At 40.6% G+C, this 19566-nt stretch overlaps 1 protein-coding gene across 1 annotated transcript in view; it reads left to right on the top strand.

The window, feature by feature from the left end:
- Positions 1-19566, top strand: part of ABLIM2 (actin binding LIM protein family member 2) — a 95097-nt gene that overhangs the window by 6053 nt on the left and 69478 nt on the right. The window contains exons 2-3 of the mRNA XM_017727532.1: positions 5933-6116; positions 16049-16181. Of these exons, the coding sequence (XP_017583021.1) occupies positions 5933-6116; positions 16049-16181 (317 nt within the window). The remainder of the gene's footprint in view (positions 1-5932; positions 6117-16048; positions 16182-19566) is intronic.

The following is a 19566-nucleotide window of genomic DNA, read 5'->3' as shown; positions in this document are numbered from 1 at the left end:
TTCCCTTGAGGACACAGCAGGGAGACAGCAGCACTCTGGAGTAGCTATGGGGCATTTCAGTGCACTAAGGTGATGTGATGCCTGCATGGAGACCCAGAGAGTTGTTGCATAAAATTCATCACTGCCACAGTGGTGTTATTCCACCTCCCACTTTCTGAAACTCATTAACACGAGACCATCTGCCATATCTGTGAATAGAGCAGGAACTTAATTTGCAAACCTGGAGCTGGCACCCAAAGCACTGTTAAAAAAAAATTGGAAAATATTTGGTGTTGTTGCTTTGTGTGTTGGGTTTTTTTGGGTTGTGGATTTTATTTTATTGTATTTTATTATTTTTAAAAACTTGTTTTAATTAGTCTGGCAAATGACAGCAGTATTTTACCATAAACACATAAGATGCTGTTAGGTTGAAAATGGGTTTAAGCACATTACTGTTTCTTGAATTTCTTTAGCATACTTGTAAATTTTAGGTAACCAGATTGAGTCCTTAAAACAAGAAATCAGTATAAATGAGACAACTTTTCCAGTTTTCCTGGGGATTATTTTGGTACTTTGAAACAACTGCATACCTAATGCTGTGAGGATCTTGCTCACCTCTAAGACTATGGGAGAGCTTTTATAGGGCAGCAACACTGTCTCTAAGCTATTGGGAGACTATGCTTTCCAGAAGGAAAATGGAAAGGTACTTCCTAAGGAAAAATTACTTGATGTGTAGTTCCCATTTATTATAGGAGTCAAGATACATAGTGCACAGGAAACTTCCCAAACTCTCCTTCATTTTAATTGGCATGCTCTAATGTTTTGTTGATCTCATAAGAGAATTCTGAATCTCAAAGGCTTTTCCTTCACTGAAGTGTTTTCTCCACAAATTAAATTATGGGCGTCATGGCCAGTGTAGCCTCGGAGGTTGTGTAGTGCATTGTACTCTGTATCCTTTATAGCTTTATCAGTGCTATATGCAAGGTGAAGTGTTGCAGGATATGATATATCCCCTAAGTTTTCTGTGTCTTTTCTACTCCTGAAAGGTTCTGGTTTTCTTTTGTCAGACCTGTCTGCCTTCCTGCATTTCTTGGTTGGAAGCTGGAGAAGAGGCCAGCTCGTGTGTCCAAGACTTTTCTGGGGCTGCATGCTGCTTTTGTTTGCCCTGGGTAGTAAGAAAATGAGGTGCCATTCAAGTCCTTGAGATTGTAGCTGGTATTTCAGATAATACTGCTGATACACTGCCAATGACTGGCAGACTTGAGTATTCTTGAGTTCACAGATGTGTTTGGAAAGACAGCAGATAGGATCACTCATGCCTAGGAAGAGTGATTAGATTACATGGTTTATATACCCCATTGCAAGGTTCCTTCTGTCTTACTGCTGCTCACCTATAGACCGAAGTTTCAGGTGTGAATTAACTAAGAGATGATATTCCCATCCCAATATTGTATGGCCAGCAAACTTGGAGCTGGGAAAGACTTCCCCAAAAGCTTTGTGGAAAGCTTATCTGGACTTACCACACCAGACCATGCAAGAAGGAGTATCACAGTCACAGGCATCTGCTGAAAGTGGGTTTAGACTGCTTCAGATTGATTGCAGTTCAGTTTGAACTTAAGTCAAAGCTGTAGTGGTGGAAGTTTGCCAGGTGGTTGTGATTCCTTCTCACAGGCATAGTGGCCAGGAGAAATGTTCCACATATAATCATGGGCTTTTGGAGAATGGGATCCCAGACTTCATACATCAGTGGTGTATGAAGATGTGCAATTTAGCTGTCAAAAGAGAGTTATATCAGCAGTGTACTACGTGTCATTCTTGGGATCTTAGCCAGCCAGCAGCATCCATCTCATGGATGGAGGAAAATACCAGAACTGGACATTAAACCACAGTGCTGAGGAAGAAAAAAATGTATTTAACTTACATCAGGCAACAAATGGGAGGGAAAAATATAGACTTGTATGTGCGGTTGCATGTAAGCAAATTACTTGACTGTCTGGCACGTTGACAGCAGAACAGCCCTGTTGGGATGACAGGAGCAGCAGTGCATGCTGCTGCTGCAGCCTGCTGTAATGTGCAGCAGCACAGCGAGCGTAGCATCCCCCAGGCAGCTCAGGACACAGCTGGTTTTTAGGCCCAGCACACAGCCAAGAAATTAATCTACTTTCAGTAGGCTCATTTGCCAGCACAGAAAATAGATGCATTTTATATTTGTACACTGCAAATGGAATACTGATGACATGCAGTAGTGGAATAGCAACATGCTTAAAGTGCATTGATTAATTGATTTGCTGATATTTATTTTTATAAAATCATAGAATAATTTTTATAAAATCACAGAATAATGGAAGGGACATTTAAAGGTCATCTAGTCCAAACCTCCCTGGAATGAGCAGCGTCTTCAACTAAATCAGATTTCTCAGGGCTCTGTCCAACCTGACTTTAAATGTTTCCAGAGATGGGCCACCTCTCTGGACAACCTGTTTCAGTACCTCACCAGCCTCACTTAAAAAAATTTCATCCATATATCCTGTCTAAATTTCACCTCTTTTAGTTTAAAACCATAGCCATTACACACTGCATGAATTCTAGTGCTTCAGGTGCTGTTACAGACACCATGCTAGGGAAAAACATAGTCTGTTTCTAAACCAGTAGAGGAGCCCCCAGATCTGTATATGAAGTACTTTGGTGTGAGGTAACTGCAAACTGTCTTGAAGAGTGGAATTATCCAGCTGTAAGAGAAGCCACCCTGAGATACCCTCCCTAAAAATGGTGTGGGTGTCGTCCCTCTCAAGTCTCATAGCACATCCAGGTTACTGGCTTACTACTAAATACCATAAGGAGACAAATACTTACTTATTCGCTACTTAAAAATTACTCCTAAAGCTTGTAACTGCTCAGGAAAAGGCATTGCCTTGTATGCAGGGTAATACCAAGACAAGAAGATGAGTTACTCTGTGTTAGTCTCTTCATTAATATAATTGCTGTGTTTGCAGTGCTCTTCTTTCTTCACCAAGATGAACTCCAGAAACTGTTGAAAACTGTTTCTAGGTTATAAATAATCCTACCTCCAGACTCCTTGTGGAAGACAAGTGCTGGATAGGAGTGGATGTGACATTATGCTGATTTCCTGTCCTAGGAGAGTAAGATCTGGTAGCTGCCTTCAGACATTCTCCCTAGACTTCCTCCAGCTTTCCTTTCCTGGTTTCTTGTCTCTGCAGGTGTGCAGGATCATCTCAGATGGGCAGTGTCTCTGTCCACGTAAGTAGCAGGCAAGGGGCACAGCATCTCACCTGAGGGAAGGCCATTGGGTCTCTTTTCAGAGCTGCTCTTCTCAGCTTTAAACTGTGACTATTTTGATATCCAGGCCAGTGTTTAACTGGAATCCCTGTGTTCTTCTCTGGTCAGCTGGGTGACAGGCGAAATTGGATCAGATGGCTCAAAGAGTGCAGGATCAGGCAAGGGTTTGTGACTCAAGTTATGGCCTGTGGACCAGAGCTGGTGGTGCAAAGATGTTCATTCAGCCACTCCTTGCACATAGGGAGTCTGAAGTGATGGTGATGCAGAAAGAGGCCTGGTGAAAGGATGCCAAACTCACTTTTATTTTGAAGTCCTAATAACTCGTGTTTCTGTTTCTCTTTGGGTGAACAGTTTTGCTACAGGGTTCCTGAGAAGCCAGGATTAAGTGCATTAATGCAAACTGCTTTGGAGTTGTACACAACTTTGGAGTAGTTGTAACATTAGTGACAGCACAGAGAAAGGCAAATACCCTCAGGGTGAGACAGAGTGCCACCAAATGCCAGTGGCTGAACTGCTGCTGACCCCGCGTACCCCAAACCTTGCACCAGAGCTCTCAGCTGCAGTGAGACAGAGCCTGCATGGCTTCCATTTAGACAATAAATACAGATTTGCTTGTGCAAAACGTAAGAAATGTATATAGGGATGTAATTCCTCCCTTCTCTTTTCAGAAATGCAGTTATGTCCTTTTAACTTTTTTGTCTTATGATCCATTCTGCAAGTTCAAACACTGTATGATGCAATTTAGAGCTGCTCTAGGGCATCAGTATCAGCTCAGCATGCTGCTCAGCATCATCTTAGAGCCACAGCTGATCTCTGCTTCTGTGACACCGGTATGTAGCTGAAATATATAGGCTGAAAGAAACTCATGATATCCAAGATTTTTGGAAAGATTTTTCAAAAAGCCTGTCCTTCATGAAAATGAGAGCATAGGTGAGAAAGAGAAATGTTAAAAGCAAATGTGTTAACCCTCTGAGACAGGATATGAGCAACGTATTGCAATATAATTAATCTAATCCTTGTTGTCCATGACACATGCAATATAATTGGAAGTCTTTTGAATTATAAGCAAGATTAATTAACCTGTAGTTCTTCAGTTTGACCGTGCACTAATATAGTTCTAGCATGATTGTTGTTTTCTTAGCAGTCAGGGCCATCTCCAGGGAGAATGAGGAGAACTTAAATGCCCATGTAGGGTTTAAAGAGGGCCTTGAGCCCAGGCCTCCTGTGCTACAGTTAACAAAGACTATAAAAAAAAGGGAGAGTGATTTGGTGTAATTTTGAATGAATGATCAGGATCCTATGCTTTTTCAGGGTTTCTGTGCTGCTTGTGTTACTTTGTGCTTTGAGCACCTCTGTTGGACTCATTTCGTATAGTTTAGGTGCAAGTTGATGTATTCTGACACTGCAGGGTGTGAGTTGACAGCCTTTACATTTAGAAACCAAAGTGCCTGTGGACTCTCAGGTACCCAAGTGTAAATCTCAATCTTGAATTTTAGAAGTGTGGATACTTCTGCTATTTTGGGATCAAGACACTGAACAACTCTGCAATGTTTTGTACATGCAATCCCAATTTAATAAACAACCTTCCCACTCTTCTTCTGTGGGCTGTATGTGAGTAGTGACACTGCTGTGGTTCAGCATCATTTGACTGTAAACACCGTGTGGTGATGGGAACACATTCCTGCATGAACATCCCCAGGAGCAGGAGTACGTAGTAACAAGTGTGGTGCTGTGACTTGCAGTAAAGAAGCAGTCAACACAGCAGTAGAATCACCTTTCTGAAGTCCAGTTCTCCTTATAAATCAAATCCAGTCTGTTTTCAAAGATCGTGATCAATGTGGATGATGGTCATCTTCTACGTGTCTGCTCTTTCTGTATGACTTCACCAGACCATTGTATCTCTCCTTCCTGTCTTACATGTTCTCAAAATTCCAGCCTAGCTCCATCCCTGATGCAATGGGAAGAGCCCCTGAACAGTCTCCCAAGCCCTTGGTTAATGAACTTTAACCCTTTCCACCAGGTTTATTTTAAAAAATAGAAATTGACATGTAGGACTAAAACCTTACTTTTGCCAGGAGCAGATGAATCTGGAGATGCCTCCAGTTCATACTTGGTGAGTGATGTTCATCAGGTAAACACTATCTGATTTAAACTGATTTAACTTGTGAAAGCTTGCAGCAGTTTCCATGTGCATCAGCCCCTGTGTTTAGAGAGAGCAGTATTTAAAACCCTTTTGTGTTCAGGAGGAATATCAGACACTTCTAATCTGTTAGAGTTGTTTCTTTGTAACACTGGTGCTTTAGATTTTAAAGGCTTATATCCTTTATACATTTCTGTTAACCTGTTAAATGTGTTGGGTGTTGTATGTGCTAACCCTGAACTCAACTCCTACGGACTTCAACTTTGCACTCACAGCTTCTGCACTGAGGGTGACATTTTTGCATTAAATAAGTCCAGGCCATTAGTGTACAGAATACATGACTGATGTAATTTACTGGAAGAGCAGTGTTTTTCAGATGCACATCTGTTCTGTGATCATAAGCCCATACATTGAAGTGCTTAAATACTCCACTAAGAACCATTCAGATCACAGCCTCGTCTTAGAGCATGAGTTTTCATTTCCTGCCTTCTGAGTCTGCCTTTTCTCTTTCTGCAGCTTGTGGATGTGACCTGGCTCAAGGAGGATTTTTTGTGAGACAGGGAGACTACATCTGTACTTTGGACTACCAGAGACTCTATGGCACACGATGCTTCAGTTGTGATGAATTCATTGAGGGGGAAGTGGTCTCAGCACTGGGCAAAACCTATCACCCAGACTGTTTTGTGTGTGCTGTCTGCAGGTAGGTTTTCTACATGAAGCTGTGTTTCCTTTAAAAGCTAGATTTTGAAAGACTGATGCCAGGCATCACCTGTAGCCTAGAGACAGGGTTTTCTGTTATTCACTTCTTTAAAAACTGCAGAATTGAAAAAAGAAATTGCAAATTTTGAGTGCCTCCCTTTTTCCAAATGTGTTTTTCTGGTTTATGTTATCTTATGTGTGAGGTTTTCAAAGTACTTTAGAAACTGCCACTGTCTTCACTGTAAGATGTTTTGCCCAAAATGTTGCTTTATTTCTGTTGTGTCTGCTGTTTTGTCATTTGTTGACTGAAATTACAAAGGATTCCTGTGCCAGTGGCTGAGTCCTCAACAGGCCAGATGGATATTGTATTAATAGATTTAAACAGAATTTTCACAGTGCTTCTTCTCAGAAACTTCAGTAACCATTTCAAATAGGACAGAAAGGTCCTGGACTATTAAAGACGTTTGATTTCACGGGGGATCTGTGTTAGACATGGGTGTGACAAGTGACACAGCACACAAGCTTTTCCCCTACTAAAGCCCAGTGTAGTTCAGTGGGATCATTTCCTGCATGGGTCCCAGACTCAACAATACAGGGACTGATGTCATTTTGACCTGCATCTCAATCCTCTTGTGTAGAAATAGCACCAAAAAATCAATTGAAGGCTTCATGAAGAAGCTTGAAGTCCACTAAACCTTCAGGAAATGCACTGTTACAGCAATGTGGAGCAAATGGAAATGCTGCCATAGTTTCTCTGGCTAAACTTGAGCTTTTAGGAGTACAAGAAAAGCAACCTGACTTTCAAAGGGAAAGCCCAGTGAGACACTGGTGCAGCACAGTTGAGATGCTCTGTGTGCTGATGCCTCATGCAGGTGACCGTGCAGTCCCAAACCAGCATGTCCATGGCACTGTGCCCGTCTGCCAGCCCAGCCTGCCCAGCCCATGGAGCTGCTGAGCTCAGATATCCTCCTGTGCTGATGCAGGAGCAGGACTTCAAATTCCACAGCAGCTGTGGCTCATGGCAGGATCTCAATTAAATAAAGCAATTGAACAAATAATAATAATAGCCCTGATAAGGGGAAGGCTCTGAGATGGACAAGCCTTTATTATATTAAATTCTATCTAAGTTTTTCTCTGTTCCATAGGACATTTTTCCTTTTGGATACTTTAAACAAACATGAAGAGTAAAGATAAGGAAAAATCCTAAAGTCTTTTTCTTATTTTTTTCTTTTAATAGTAGAGAAAATTATTTCCGATGGATCTCTTGAGTTAACTGCTGGCTGCACACGCTCTTGGCCTGCAGCCTGGCAGTATTACAACTCTTCTAGAGATGAGCAGAGCTAATTCCTGGTACCTTTATTCTTAGCACTAGTACCTTCTGTAAAGTCAGGTGCTTCTTTATTTAAGAGAAATCAAAAAACTGGTTGATTCCGTTTTTCCTGCTAAACGTGTTTGTATTCTCAGTCACACCACTAGAGTTTAGCAGATTTTTTTTTTTAAATGTTTGTTACTGTACTTATCAACTTGGTACCTAACCTGGGTTTCAGCCTGTTGTTTTTACCAACTCTTTCTGTATTTAGTTAGTCCTTTAGCTGATAGTTTGGAGCTTGGTGGTACAATTTATTCTGTCTCCCTGGAAATTTGGAATAATTTTCCTTGTGACTAAAATATTTCTTTTTAAGTACCTAACAATTCAGGTGAGTTAAACTGCAGCACTGTGAAATTATTCATGCTACAAATATCATGTGTGGTGAAGATGTGATAAAGCTTTTAAAAATTAAGTTCCTGATAAATTAATATGTCATATAAAAAGAAAATCAGTGATGTTCCCTAGCCTTCTGTATAACTAAATAGTTGTATTAAATGCTATTTCACTCTTTCTAATTGTTCAGTAGAGAGATCCAGATTTGCTTCTGTTGCTTTCCCTAGAAGGACACACAAATTCTTATTGTCTTCGTCAGAGCCAGCTAATGCCTTGCTGACTAGCAGGATTCAATTAGTGTCTCCCAGAGGGGTTGTAACACTGATTTGTGATGCAGAGCAGCAGAAGAATCGTGTCATGTGTTTATATGCTTTAAATCAGCCTCAATTACCCCTGTCATTGCAAGCCAGACATAACGTGTGTTTTTTATGGGGAAGAGTGTCCTGTCTAAACATCATCAGTATTTATTTTATTGAATGATATCCTCAGTAAAAATAAGGTTGGGAGACTATAAAGATGTGTTGTTTAAGCCAAAAGAAGGAACTTGTTTGTTCATTTAAAAAACAGTAATAACAAAAAGAGGGGGGGGGAAAAAGTGTAAAACCCTCTACCTTGACATGTTCCTTGGTGGGAAGAGTCAGGAAAACCATTTGTGGCCTCATTTCTTACAGATGGGCAGAAACCTTAAATACTGGGCCAAAGCACACTGTCAGTAGCAGTTAGCAGATGATGCCAACTGCATTTGGCATTACCTTTTACAGCCAGACTTTAATGTGGGTGCTGTGTTAGAAATCTGACTTCCAGAATGGTGTGAATTTGAGAGGTGGTGACTGCCTGCCAGTGGGGCTGATCCTGCTCTCATGGAAACCAAGCCAGGCTCTTACCATCTTCAGCCTGGAAACACTGGTAGCAGAAGGCATTTTGCACTCATGACACATTTCTCCAGAATGAGCACTTCTGCAACCCCTATTTCTGTAGCTGCTGAAGTAACACTTTTAAACTGTTTCTACATTGAATAGTAAACCAGTGTCAGTAGCAAGTCCTTTTTTTTTTTTTTCCTTATTTTCAGAGAAGAGAAGGTTTGAATAGAAACATGTGGGAAGTGTATGGTAGCATCAGTGAGAAAATCTAGCTAGAGGGAGCAGTGGGAAAAAGCCAGCAATCCAAGCCCAGTTGTCTCCTGATGTTACTACTGTTGGATGCCACATGGCCCAGTGTCACAGGAAGCTGTATTCCTTGTACCCTCTGCACTGCATTCATAACCTGCTGCCCTCCTCTGGAAAAGCTGGTGTGTCAGAAATCCAGCTCATCTCTGGGCATCCCTTGGGAGTCAGATGCTACTGCCTAGGGCTGCCACAAGCTAAAGTCTGAAAAAAATGAATTGGTATTCAGAGAAAAAAAACTATTAAAAGTACAAGATATTGTGCCATCCTATTTGATTGTTTCTCTCGGTCTTGTGTTAACCAAGTGGCTCTTACAAAAATGCAGCTTTTAATTGCATGTTTGCTCTGCTGGAGTAAAGATTGAGGGTTTAATCCCTTCTTCTTCCTGTGCTGTTCATAGTCTAGTGAAATCTTTTTCTGCTGTTGTGTTTTGTGATGATAACGCCTAAAACTAGGAATGAGTGGAAGAATAACGACATAGATTGAAAACTGTTGCAGATTAAATGCTTACTCTGAATTCCCAGGGAGTGGCTGAAAGTCTTCCTACAGCTTCATTAATTGGAAGGAGCTGCATTCTCCAGAAGGCTGCCAAAGACATTTCCTTCAAAAGCTTCATGTGTTTGTAAAAGTAAAATAGAGAGAGAAAATTGACCCTGGCTGTAGCAATAGAAGCTTAGTTTTATTAAAATTTTGCACATTCTTCTTACATGGCTGTTGTAGACAGGACAGTGTGGCTCTTATGTAAGGTGAGAAAGGGCAGGACATTGAGTCTTTCAGAAAGAAATGAGTTGTCATACCTGTGATAATACTCTGAAAATTGGATTTTCAGGAGATGTCTTAGTGTGTTAATAAGTTACATAGATTTATTAAGCATATATAATGGTCTGTATAATGTTGTACCTAGAGCATGATTTCTGTTACTGATGGGCTATGTGTTCACTGGATATCAAAAAACTGGGATTTGCTTTTATGGGTGTTACTGTAATTAGTAAAGTTGGGGGGATTGGTGTTTACATACCCAGTTGGAGGAGTGTATGTAATAGTTACCCCTTTAGTTTCAGTGTTCTTGTACTTAAAAGTTGACAAAAAAATTGTGACATGTGAATGATAAAGAGAGGACAACTTGGCCCTTCGCTGGAGGATAGATAAGCACATGCATCCCAGATTAATAAGGAAACAGGTTCACATTTGCTTTACATAATTTTGATACCTAACTTCTTCTGAGTTCAGGAAGTTTTCTTTTAAAACAGTATCTTGGCAGAAGCTGAATATGTGCCATGTACAGGTGAATAGTATGTGGAGGGGAAAGAGGCAGATACAGATTCTTCAAGGGATTATGTGCCAAACCCAGCTATAAAATCTCTTTCAACCCATTTGTATTTTTACAGTCTTCAAGAAAGTAATTCACTATGGCCAGGCAGTTGAATATAAAAAATCAAAAAGCTGAAATCCTTTTCTTTTCTCAGCAGAAGATTGTGTAGTCCTACATATGTAACACTGCTACTTCTCGAAAGAACTGAGATCTTTTGTGTATGTATGTCTTAAGAAATTAGGGTACTACTGAAAATTAGAAGTTCAAATTCAGTTTTTTCTTAAACACAGCAATCATGTCAAACTTTCTGAATATGCTAAACCTTTTTATTTGCTCACTTTAGTGCTGCTGAATTCGAAAGGGTTTTGTTTCCACTTGAAATCAGCCTGAGTGTTCTTGGCATTTTGATTCTAAACCAAATATATTTATCAATATATGCTTTTTCCTGAATAAAGGGGCAGTGTTGTGCTGCTCTTGAAATTTAGATCTGCTGCTCTTCAGGGGAAGGGTCTGGAGCACAAGTCCTGTGAGGAGCAGCTGAGGGTACTGGAGTTGTTTATCTGGAGCAAAGGAGGCTCAGGGGGTACTTACTGCTCTCTACAGCTGCCTGAAAGGAGGCTGTAGTGAGGTGGGGGTCGGTTTCTTCTCCTAGGCAACCAGTGATAGGACAAGGGGAAATGTCTTTAAGCTGCACCAAAGGAGGTTCAGATTGGATATTAGGAGAAGTTTCTTTGCTGAAAAGGGAGTTAAACATTGGAACAGGGTGCCCGGGGAAGTGATGGAGTCACCATCCCTGGCAGTGTTCACAAAATGAGTAGACATGGCACTGTGCGATGATATGAGCCTGGTGGTGTTTGGCCAAAGATTGGACTTGATGATCTTGGAGGTCTTTTACAACCTTAGTGATTTTAGAGTTCTCTGATTCTATATGGAGCATCCCTATAGCCCTAGGATAATGCAAGATGGAAGGGATCTGTGGGGGTCCTGTGGTCCAGCCCCTGGCTCAAAGCAAGTCCAGTTTGAGCAGACCGCTGATGGAATTCCTTTAACGTATTTCTAAGGATGGAGATCCACAGACTCCCTGAACAGTGTGTCCAGCATTCAACAAGCTCATGGCAATTTTTTTCCCTTATACTGAGTTGACATTTCCCATGTTCCGGCTTGTGTCTTCCCCCTCCAGTCCTTTCACTCTTTACCTCTGAGAAGAACGTGGCTCCAATTTCATGTACGTGTCATCAGGCAGTTTTAGACAGCAATATGACCTCTCCTGAGCAGGTACATCTCCTGCAGCCCCTGCCTGCCCATGTCCTGTGCTGCAGCTCTGAACCTGGCTACCTTCCATCGTCTCCCTCCAGTAAATCCTATCCTGAGGAGCCCAAGATTGTGCCTGCTGCAGTCTCTTAAATTATGAGCATCGGGGAAGACCACATCCCTGGATCTGATGGCTGCACTAATGCCTCCCAGGATGTTGATGGCCTTCTTTGCCATGGGGACACTCTGCTGACTCGTGTCCAACATGGTGTCCACTGGGACCCCCGCATCTTCTTATGCTTTCCATCTGATTAACCCCTGTGGTGTACTGGTGCATGGGGTACTGCTTACAGGATTTAGCATTGCCCTTTCTGAAATTCATGTAGATGGTAGAAAGCACACAATGTCCACTTTGTATCATCATTTTAATCCACGGGGTCAGATTCATCCCTATGGAGCACCTTGAGGGATGTGATTGTTCCAGGTACAAACTAGAGCAGAATTTGATCCTGTTCGTCCTTAGGTTGCAGTCTGACATTACACCTGACCTGGTGTAACTGCAGCCAGCTACTGAAATGAATAGCTTTGCTCTCTCCACAACCCAACCTCAGGCTTCTGTTAATTTTCATATATCGAATTTAGTTGACTGTTCAGCCACAGAGTTAGATCAGCAATTTAAAGAATAGATAGCCATCCATCTGCTCTGAAAAAAAAAAAAGAATATTTTCTTTAGTCCCTCCTAGAAAGCTTGACTGACTTTCCCACAGCTGCATAGATTGAGGTGTGATGCAGAGAAAGACAAGACCAGGACCTGACCTTTTGGTATCAGCACACAGTTACCCGGGATTAGGCTGATGGTGATTTGATGTTTTACAATATAGTTCTGTTGGTCACCTCCAGATTTTTTTCTGGGTTTGCAAATATTGTAGGCAGGTGGATAAAACAAAATTTGTTGGGAAATGAATCATACATGTATTAAAATTCTACAAGTCATTTGAGAAAGCTGCTTTAAAAATGCTCTTAATTCTCATTTTAAAAATAGATTATCCAACTGTGAAAATCTCACTGAATATTTATTAAAGGATAAGTAGCTAATTTAAACCCTGTCCTGCTTTCTGCAATACCTAGCAGTGTTCAGTGGGTGACTGGTGGTGAGATATCATTGTATTTGAAGGCAGATATGGTGCTCTTAGCCTAAAATTCTATATATAGTCTCGCTCACAACTTACAGAGCTCAGAAACTGAAACCTTGTTAAGTGACTTGTTACCACCTTCTGTTGTGCCTTCACTCATACTGGCACTGAAATGCTTGAGCAGAGCTGCTTGTGAAAGGGAGAGGTCAGCTGGTACAGAAAAACTGACAAATGTGTTGGGTGTGAATTTCCAGTGAACAAAACAGTGAAACAAACTTTGAGGCCTATTTATGGGTTTAGAAGACCTGTGAGGGAAGGAAATGTCTGTCTGTACCTTGGGGTGGACAGCTCCAAGGAATATTTTTCTGGGGATGTTTTAGAGCAAGGTGTCTTGCCCATTTGGAGAACAATAAAGAATCAAATTGTTGCCCTCTCCCATTGGATGGATTAACTACTGAACTCTTAGAAAATAAGTCAAGTATGATATTTTTATGGGCTATGAAACCCCCTACATGCCCTCCCATCTGAGGAGGCTCTGTGACATGCTGTGGTGCCTGTGAACTTTGGCATATTTGTAGGTGTCATCAGCCTGGTTCTGTCTTTGTGCCATAGGAGATCAGTTATCCTATTCTTCTCTTCTAATTTTAACTTACTTCCTTTTAGATTGCCTAATTGCTTAGACAATGATAAGATGAGGCAATTCGAAGTGGTTGGTCCCTGCTTCTACTTTACCTGCTGCTTGGTGTGTCTGTTTGAGGTGGGCTTCTGTGCTCATCAGTAGTTCAGCTGGATCTTTATTAGGTATATCCCTGAGTCAGGAAGATAAACTAACCTTACCTCCCCTACTGCTCCTAATATATTGCATATAAGGTTGTTCAGTAGTGTCATTTTGTTCAGATTGTTCAGAGCAGTGGATTGCTCACAGCTTCCAGCACATCACCATCCCCAGGATTATTAGTGGTGCAAAGCCTGCTGTTTTACTGAGACATCTCAGGAGAGCCCAGCTGGGTCCTGAGCTGAACCCAGCCTTGGTTCCCATAGAGACTGTGGCAAAACACAGTTGAAGGTACTGCCCTGCCCAGGGCATGCAACTGTCCATAGGAATAAAAGATGGCAGCATAGCTGTATGGCAGTGAGTGTGGTTGTGTGATGGTATCAGTGGAGCAGGGTGCTGGTTTTGTGGGGTTTTAATTTGGAGCAGACTACCAATGGTTGTAAGAAGTCTGTGTGTATCTGTCAATCAAGATCAGATGTCTTCCTGAAAACACATAGGAGATCGATTACGTTCTTGTCTCAGTTCTGGAACAGCTGACTTTCCTTGGCTCATTTCTTTCCAGGTCAGTTAGTAGTGCTAAGTCAATAGACTTGATTTTGTAATATTTTGTTATCAGGAAAACATGTTTAAATGTTTATTTTCACATTGGGAGTAGAAAATTAGGACAGCATTTGAGTTATATCACTCCATTTTTGAGACAGTTTTTGGTAATTAGTCATGAATTTATATTATCTATATAGAAGTGTATCACATTTACTAATTTTTATTCAAATATATGTATGTTCATTTGAATAAAATTTGAGTTGGGCCAGATGACCTTCAGTGGTCGTTTCCAACCACAACTCTTCTGTGAGTTCATAAAACTTTTATTATTCCATGTATTAGAAGTCTCTCTGATTTAAAAAATATCAAAATCTCTTGCTGACAACAGCTATGGCCTAAAAAGTTAGTTTTGGGGGTTTTTTTGAACATATGACACAGAAGCTTGCTGCTGCTGCACTGCTGCAAGACAGGAGAGATTTGCTCACTGGAGTGCAGCTCCATCACATCATGTCTGTCACACTAGAGACAGTATTGTCTTCTGGTTAGGTTGTTGAGTAAAATTCATGGTACAAAATCCGTTTTGAAACAGGTGGAAATTTAGGCCTCCTGGATCTGTACTAACATGGTGTTGGACCTCGTTGTACCAGAATCACACATAGATCATTTAGTTGGGTCAAAGAGCAATTTTAAAGGCTATTTCCATAAAGTATTTTTCCTTATCTTAAATTTAGGTAAGTGAGAAAGTGGGAATTTTTTGGAGTATAAAGTCATTGTAGAAGAGGAAAAAAAGTGAAAAGCAGAAATCGTTACCAGATATCAAAAAAGATAATAATATTTAAACTCCATGTGTGCTCATGATATTTTAAATTATCACCAATGGTCCAAAATGGATGGCAGTGTTGAACACTTACTTACGTGGTTTCAAATATATTTTAGTATCATTATATAGAAGCAAAGGACAGCATTGCTTTTGTTCTTTTTCTAAGTAATAAAATTCTTTTAAATGTCATTCAAATGTAGAATAACTTCTCTTAGGCAGTTTAGGGAGGAAAATAATGTTTAAGTTTAGCACAAATTATCTGTGTCGCTTTTGTAGTGAAGACAACCTCACAATTGGTATGAATTTGATAGCATTTGTGGGGAAATGCTATGGAGAGTTTTAATGAAATTTTAATCAGATGGGCTGATCAGATGGACTTCACCATGAGGCAGAAGGTATGTGTTATGTTTGTGCCCCGCTTAAGCCATATTTTGATAGCTTGGATAGGGATTTAGTTGGACATGAGCTTTGGGTGGAGTGAAATGTATTTCTAAATCCTCACCATCCTTTGCTGCATATGAAGTGATTTGTCCATCTGGTTCCCTTAGAGAAAAAGCCTCAGTGCTTTCTGTGCCCAGACAAGGAAGTGCACAGCAGAGAGCTTTTTGTTTTAAGGACATTGATAAAAAAGAATGATTTAATTAAGTGTAAGAAGAGCTTTTGTTGAGTAGGGAAAACAAGTGATGTAGACACTGTGGGTTTTATAACTGGGATAGGTTTTTTCCTTTGAGAGTTCACTAACATGTGCTTTCTGAGAACATAGATTAAGAGAAGGACTTTGATGTGGTAAAATTTGTGAGGACAAGTGCTGTTTTTTAATGTATAAAAGTCATCGCTCTTGTGCATCTATTTAACAACATAAAAGCAGCTGCCTTTGCCTCCACTTTACTCCCTGTAATGCCAATTTTATTTTCATTCTGTAACTGATCCTGTCAGTGATGAACCCTGGCTGATACTACATTTCTTAGATACACAACAATTTGGACTTGAGTGCTCACTGTGTTTTCATATCTTTAGATTTTTTTTTTCCCTAAGAAGCTGTAACCATCTGCATTTGAAGCTGTTTGATATGTCCCTTTGATACTTAAGCCTCTAAGTGGCTGGAAAACTGAATGAGAACTGGGCAAGCAGAGGAAAAGAAGCCAGAGAATAATCGGTTCCTTTATGGAGAGATATTTAATTTCAGTAAAGGCGTGAGGCTGTAAGAGGTTTGCTTTTGTTTCTGCTGTTGTAGATTGCCTTTCCCTGCGGGTGACCGGGTGACTTTTAACGGGAAGGAGTGCATCTGCCAGATTTTTTTTGATTTCTGCTCTTTTCAGTCAGTACTTCTTAGTCTGCACAGGTTTAAAGGACAGAATTTTACACCAGTATGTGTAACTGGAACTTCTACCACTGTGCTGCATAAGAGGTGTCATGAAATGCAATGTACCCTTGTGAAAAAGTATAGGGTGGTTTTTCAAGGAAGTCTGTTATTGAAAAGGAACACAGATGGTGCCATTATAGGATTAACAATACACAGAACCCCTCGAAGATATGATTAAAAAGAACTAAATCAAATTATTTGGAGAAAAAATATAATATAGATGTTAATATTTTTGAAGATTTAGTCCAAGTCCAGCTGAAATAAAATCCAATGTGAGATTTAATGATTTGTAAGTATTCCAGTATTGCTTCAGAAAATATCAGTGACCAGACTGCATGGCTAAATACTACACAGCAAGGGGTTTAATGTGTGAAATATCACTGGGGGACATTCACCTTGACCTCAAGACTATTGTGCACTATCAGAAGGTACAAACACTACAGGGAAGAAATGTGGTCTTTTCACACCAACTTTTTTTGCAGTAGATCTTCGAGAGGTGGTGTTGCTCTGAACTCCATTCCTCTGCTGTTTTGCTCATGAAGTGCTTCCATGCTTTAAGAGTCCACTACCACCTTTATTTAATTAAACAGCAGCAGCAATTCAATTAAACAGCAAAACCAGAAATATTTTTATTGACTATCACATCAAGCTGGATTCAGCATTGCTGAGGAAGGGCCCCATGGATTGCTCATCTTCCTGCATATGGAATCTGGCCCACTTCTGGGAGAAAACTCTCCTTTTTTATCCTGTTTTCTTTTTTCCCTCACTTTTCTTCACAGAAGTTTTCACTATCTACTTTCTACAGTTCATCAGCCAAAGCTACTGTGTGAATGCTCTTTGAGATGCTCTACTGATTCCTCTTGCTAATGCCATTCTCTTTTGGGGATAGGATAGCCCTCTCTGTTAGGTGCTTTCTCTTGTCATTTACTGCAGAAATGGATCATCCTTGGCCATCTTTGCTGTCTCCTTGTCATATGTGAAAAGTGCCTTTGACTGTAATGGACATTACTTGCCTGGTTGAGTACTGTCAGAACAAGTTCATTTGATTATCTGTGATACAGAATCCTTTAATGTATTTACATTCCCTTTCTCTGTGTGCACATACACACACACCCCCACACACACCATGGAGAGTTTTTCTTGTCACTGCACTTCCCTGGCTCTCTTGGGCCACTGCACTGACTCTTCCCAGAGCACAGGTACCTGCAAACCTCAGCAAACCACTTGCCTCAGAGGGAAACAGCACTGGAAGCACATCTTTGTGGCAAAACCTGACCGAAAGTAAAAGTTTAACTTTTTCCCAAATTATCTCAAACAGGTTTATTTAAGCCTCAAATACATCTCTCTTTTAAATCTCATTAGAAATGGATGAAGTCTTTCCATAGGGTGGAATTGTTTGAGAGTCCTGATTCAAACTTGGATGATATCTGCCACACTTTAGACTGGATTTTTGAAAGAATTCCCCTGAGATGAACCATCTCTGCTTTTCAAACCATGTGCTGAGGGAGGTGAGCTGCTAGGTATAATGACTTCTCAAAGGGCATACTTGGCCTGCAAGTAAATTGTGCCATGGTGTTGCCAAGATCCCAGATAAATATCATCCTTTACCTGTGTAGATTGTATCCTTTCTTATCCCTTCCTTACTCCCATTTCCCCAGTGCCTTGCAGTGCAGCTACAGGCCACCATCTCCTGATCTCTGGTGACATGCAGCTCACAGCTGACCCCAGAGCTGGGAAGCTCATGGGACTCAGGAAGCCGGATAGCAGTGTATAATCCCTCCTCAGTGTGGGGAATTTGATGGGTCAATAGGAAGCACTGCAGCACAAGTTCATGGAGGTGTGTGCCTGTACATGTAGCAGGATATGTAAGAGTCTGACCAGTGGCAATACACAGAAATTTAGCTAAATGTCTAAAAAGATACTAAAGAATTTGGGAAGCCTTCAGATTAATATGTGAGATGTGAAAAGCAGTATGTAAGATCAGCTGTTTTCCAAGCACATAATCCTTAGGCTAGAAGCGGTGTTTCAGGAATAAACAAGCATTGTCAGAGACATCCTGGTTGAACTGGAGAACTGAAAATCCCTTGTGGCTGGCTGTAGCTGTGCTACATATTACATAGAACAGTGGATGGTGTATCTCCTAACAGTGGCTTTCTTGGAAGAGACCTTAATGCTTTAAACCAGCGATTCTTTTTAGTAGTGCGCAAAAACATACAACTTCAGGGAAACTTAATCAAGGAACAAGTAGTACATTGACCCACTGTTAACACTGGGTTTGTTCCTGTCTCAGAACTGTCTGATGTGTACCATGTGTGCTATTCAGCAGCCTGTTTATCTCAGCAATGCTTTCAGAATATCTCTTGGGGACTCACTGAGCTCCCAACATCACTGCCCCCTCTGACAAGCCCTTCTATTTTCATCCTCCCTTTTTGCTTCTGACCTCCTTCATGCATTCCATTTGGAAGAAATGAAGAATGCAAAATACTTGCTTTCTGCCCAAGTCCTTGAATTTTTTGTTATTATATAAGTATAATAATATAATCTCTGTTTTGTTTTGTTTTATAAAACAATAGCTCTGAAAATCTCTTATGACACTGTTGATGTTGAGAGAGTACTCAAGGAAGAATATCAACATGTAGCAGCAAATTGATGTGTTCTGCAGAATTGTTGGTTGAAATTAGTTGAGTCACCAAAGGATGCTGGATCCAAGATGGGAAGACAAGGACGCTGCATCAGTAGGCACTGTTGGCATAGCAACCACAATATTTGTTTGTAATTATCTGGCACTTTACAGGGAAAACAGCCATTGGGAATAAAAAAGGTAGCTCACAAAATGCTGCATTTCTGCCCACCCAAGCTTAAACCAGATGAAAGGTGAATGACATCTGAGCACATGATGTTGTATTCAGTTTGTGAAATAAGCCCTCAAGCAGTGAGGTTAAATTAGATTACCAGATGAATCCCCAGTACAGGGGAGATCACAAACAAATTTCTGATTGCAGTTAAACAATAGATACTGCAGATTACTGCAGGGGCTAAAGCCAGGCACACACCCAAATGTTCTTTTTTATGAGCTAAACTCAAATGTTCTGATCTGTAGTGCACATGTTTTTGTCCTAGGCTTGTTTCCACGTATTGGCACTCTAGAGGGTAACATTAAAGAGGTACATTATTGCTCCCTCAATACATTCCAAATCCACTAAAGGAAAATACAAACTATGCTTTATTGTTGTGTGCTCAGAAGTGAAACATTTACAATTTCACTTACACTGTCTCGTTAGGGTCATGTAACCAACTAAATAAAATCTTAAATCAAAAAGGTTTTAAGAGGACTGTTTAAATGTTTTAATGAGATCCTAGGTTTAGAGTTCTTTCTTAATATCTAGAGA

Source organism: Corvus brachyrhynchos, unplaced genomic scaffold (genome assembly GCF_000691975.1).
Source record: "Corvus brachyrhynchos isolate BGI_N302 unplaced genomic scaffold, ASM69197v1 scaffold80, whole genome shotgun sequence".
Classification (NCBI taxonomy): Eukaryota; Metazoa; Chordata; class Aves; order Passeriformes; family Corvidae; genus Corvus; species Corvus brachyrhynchos.
This window is presented reverse-complemented; position numbering and strand designations above follow the sequence as displayed.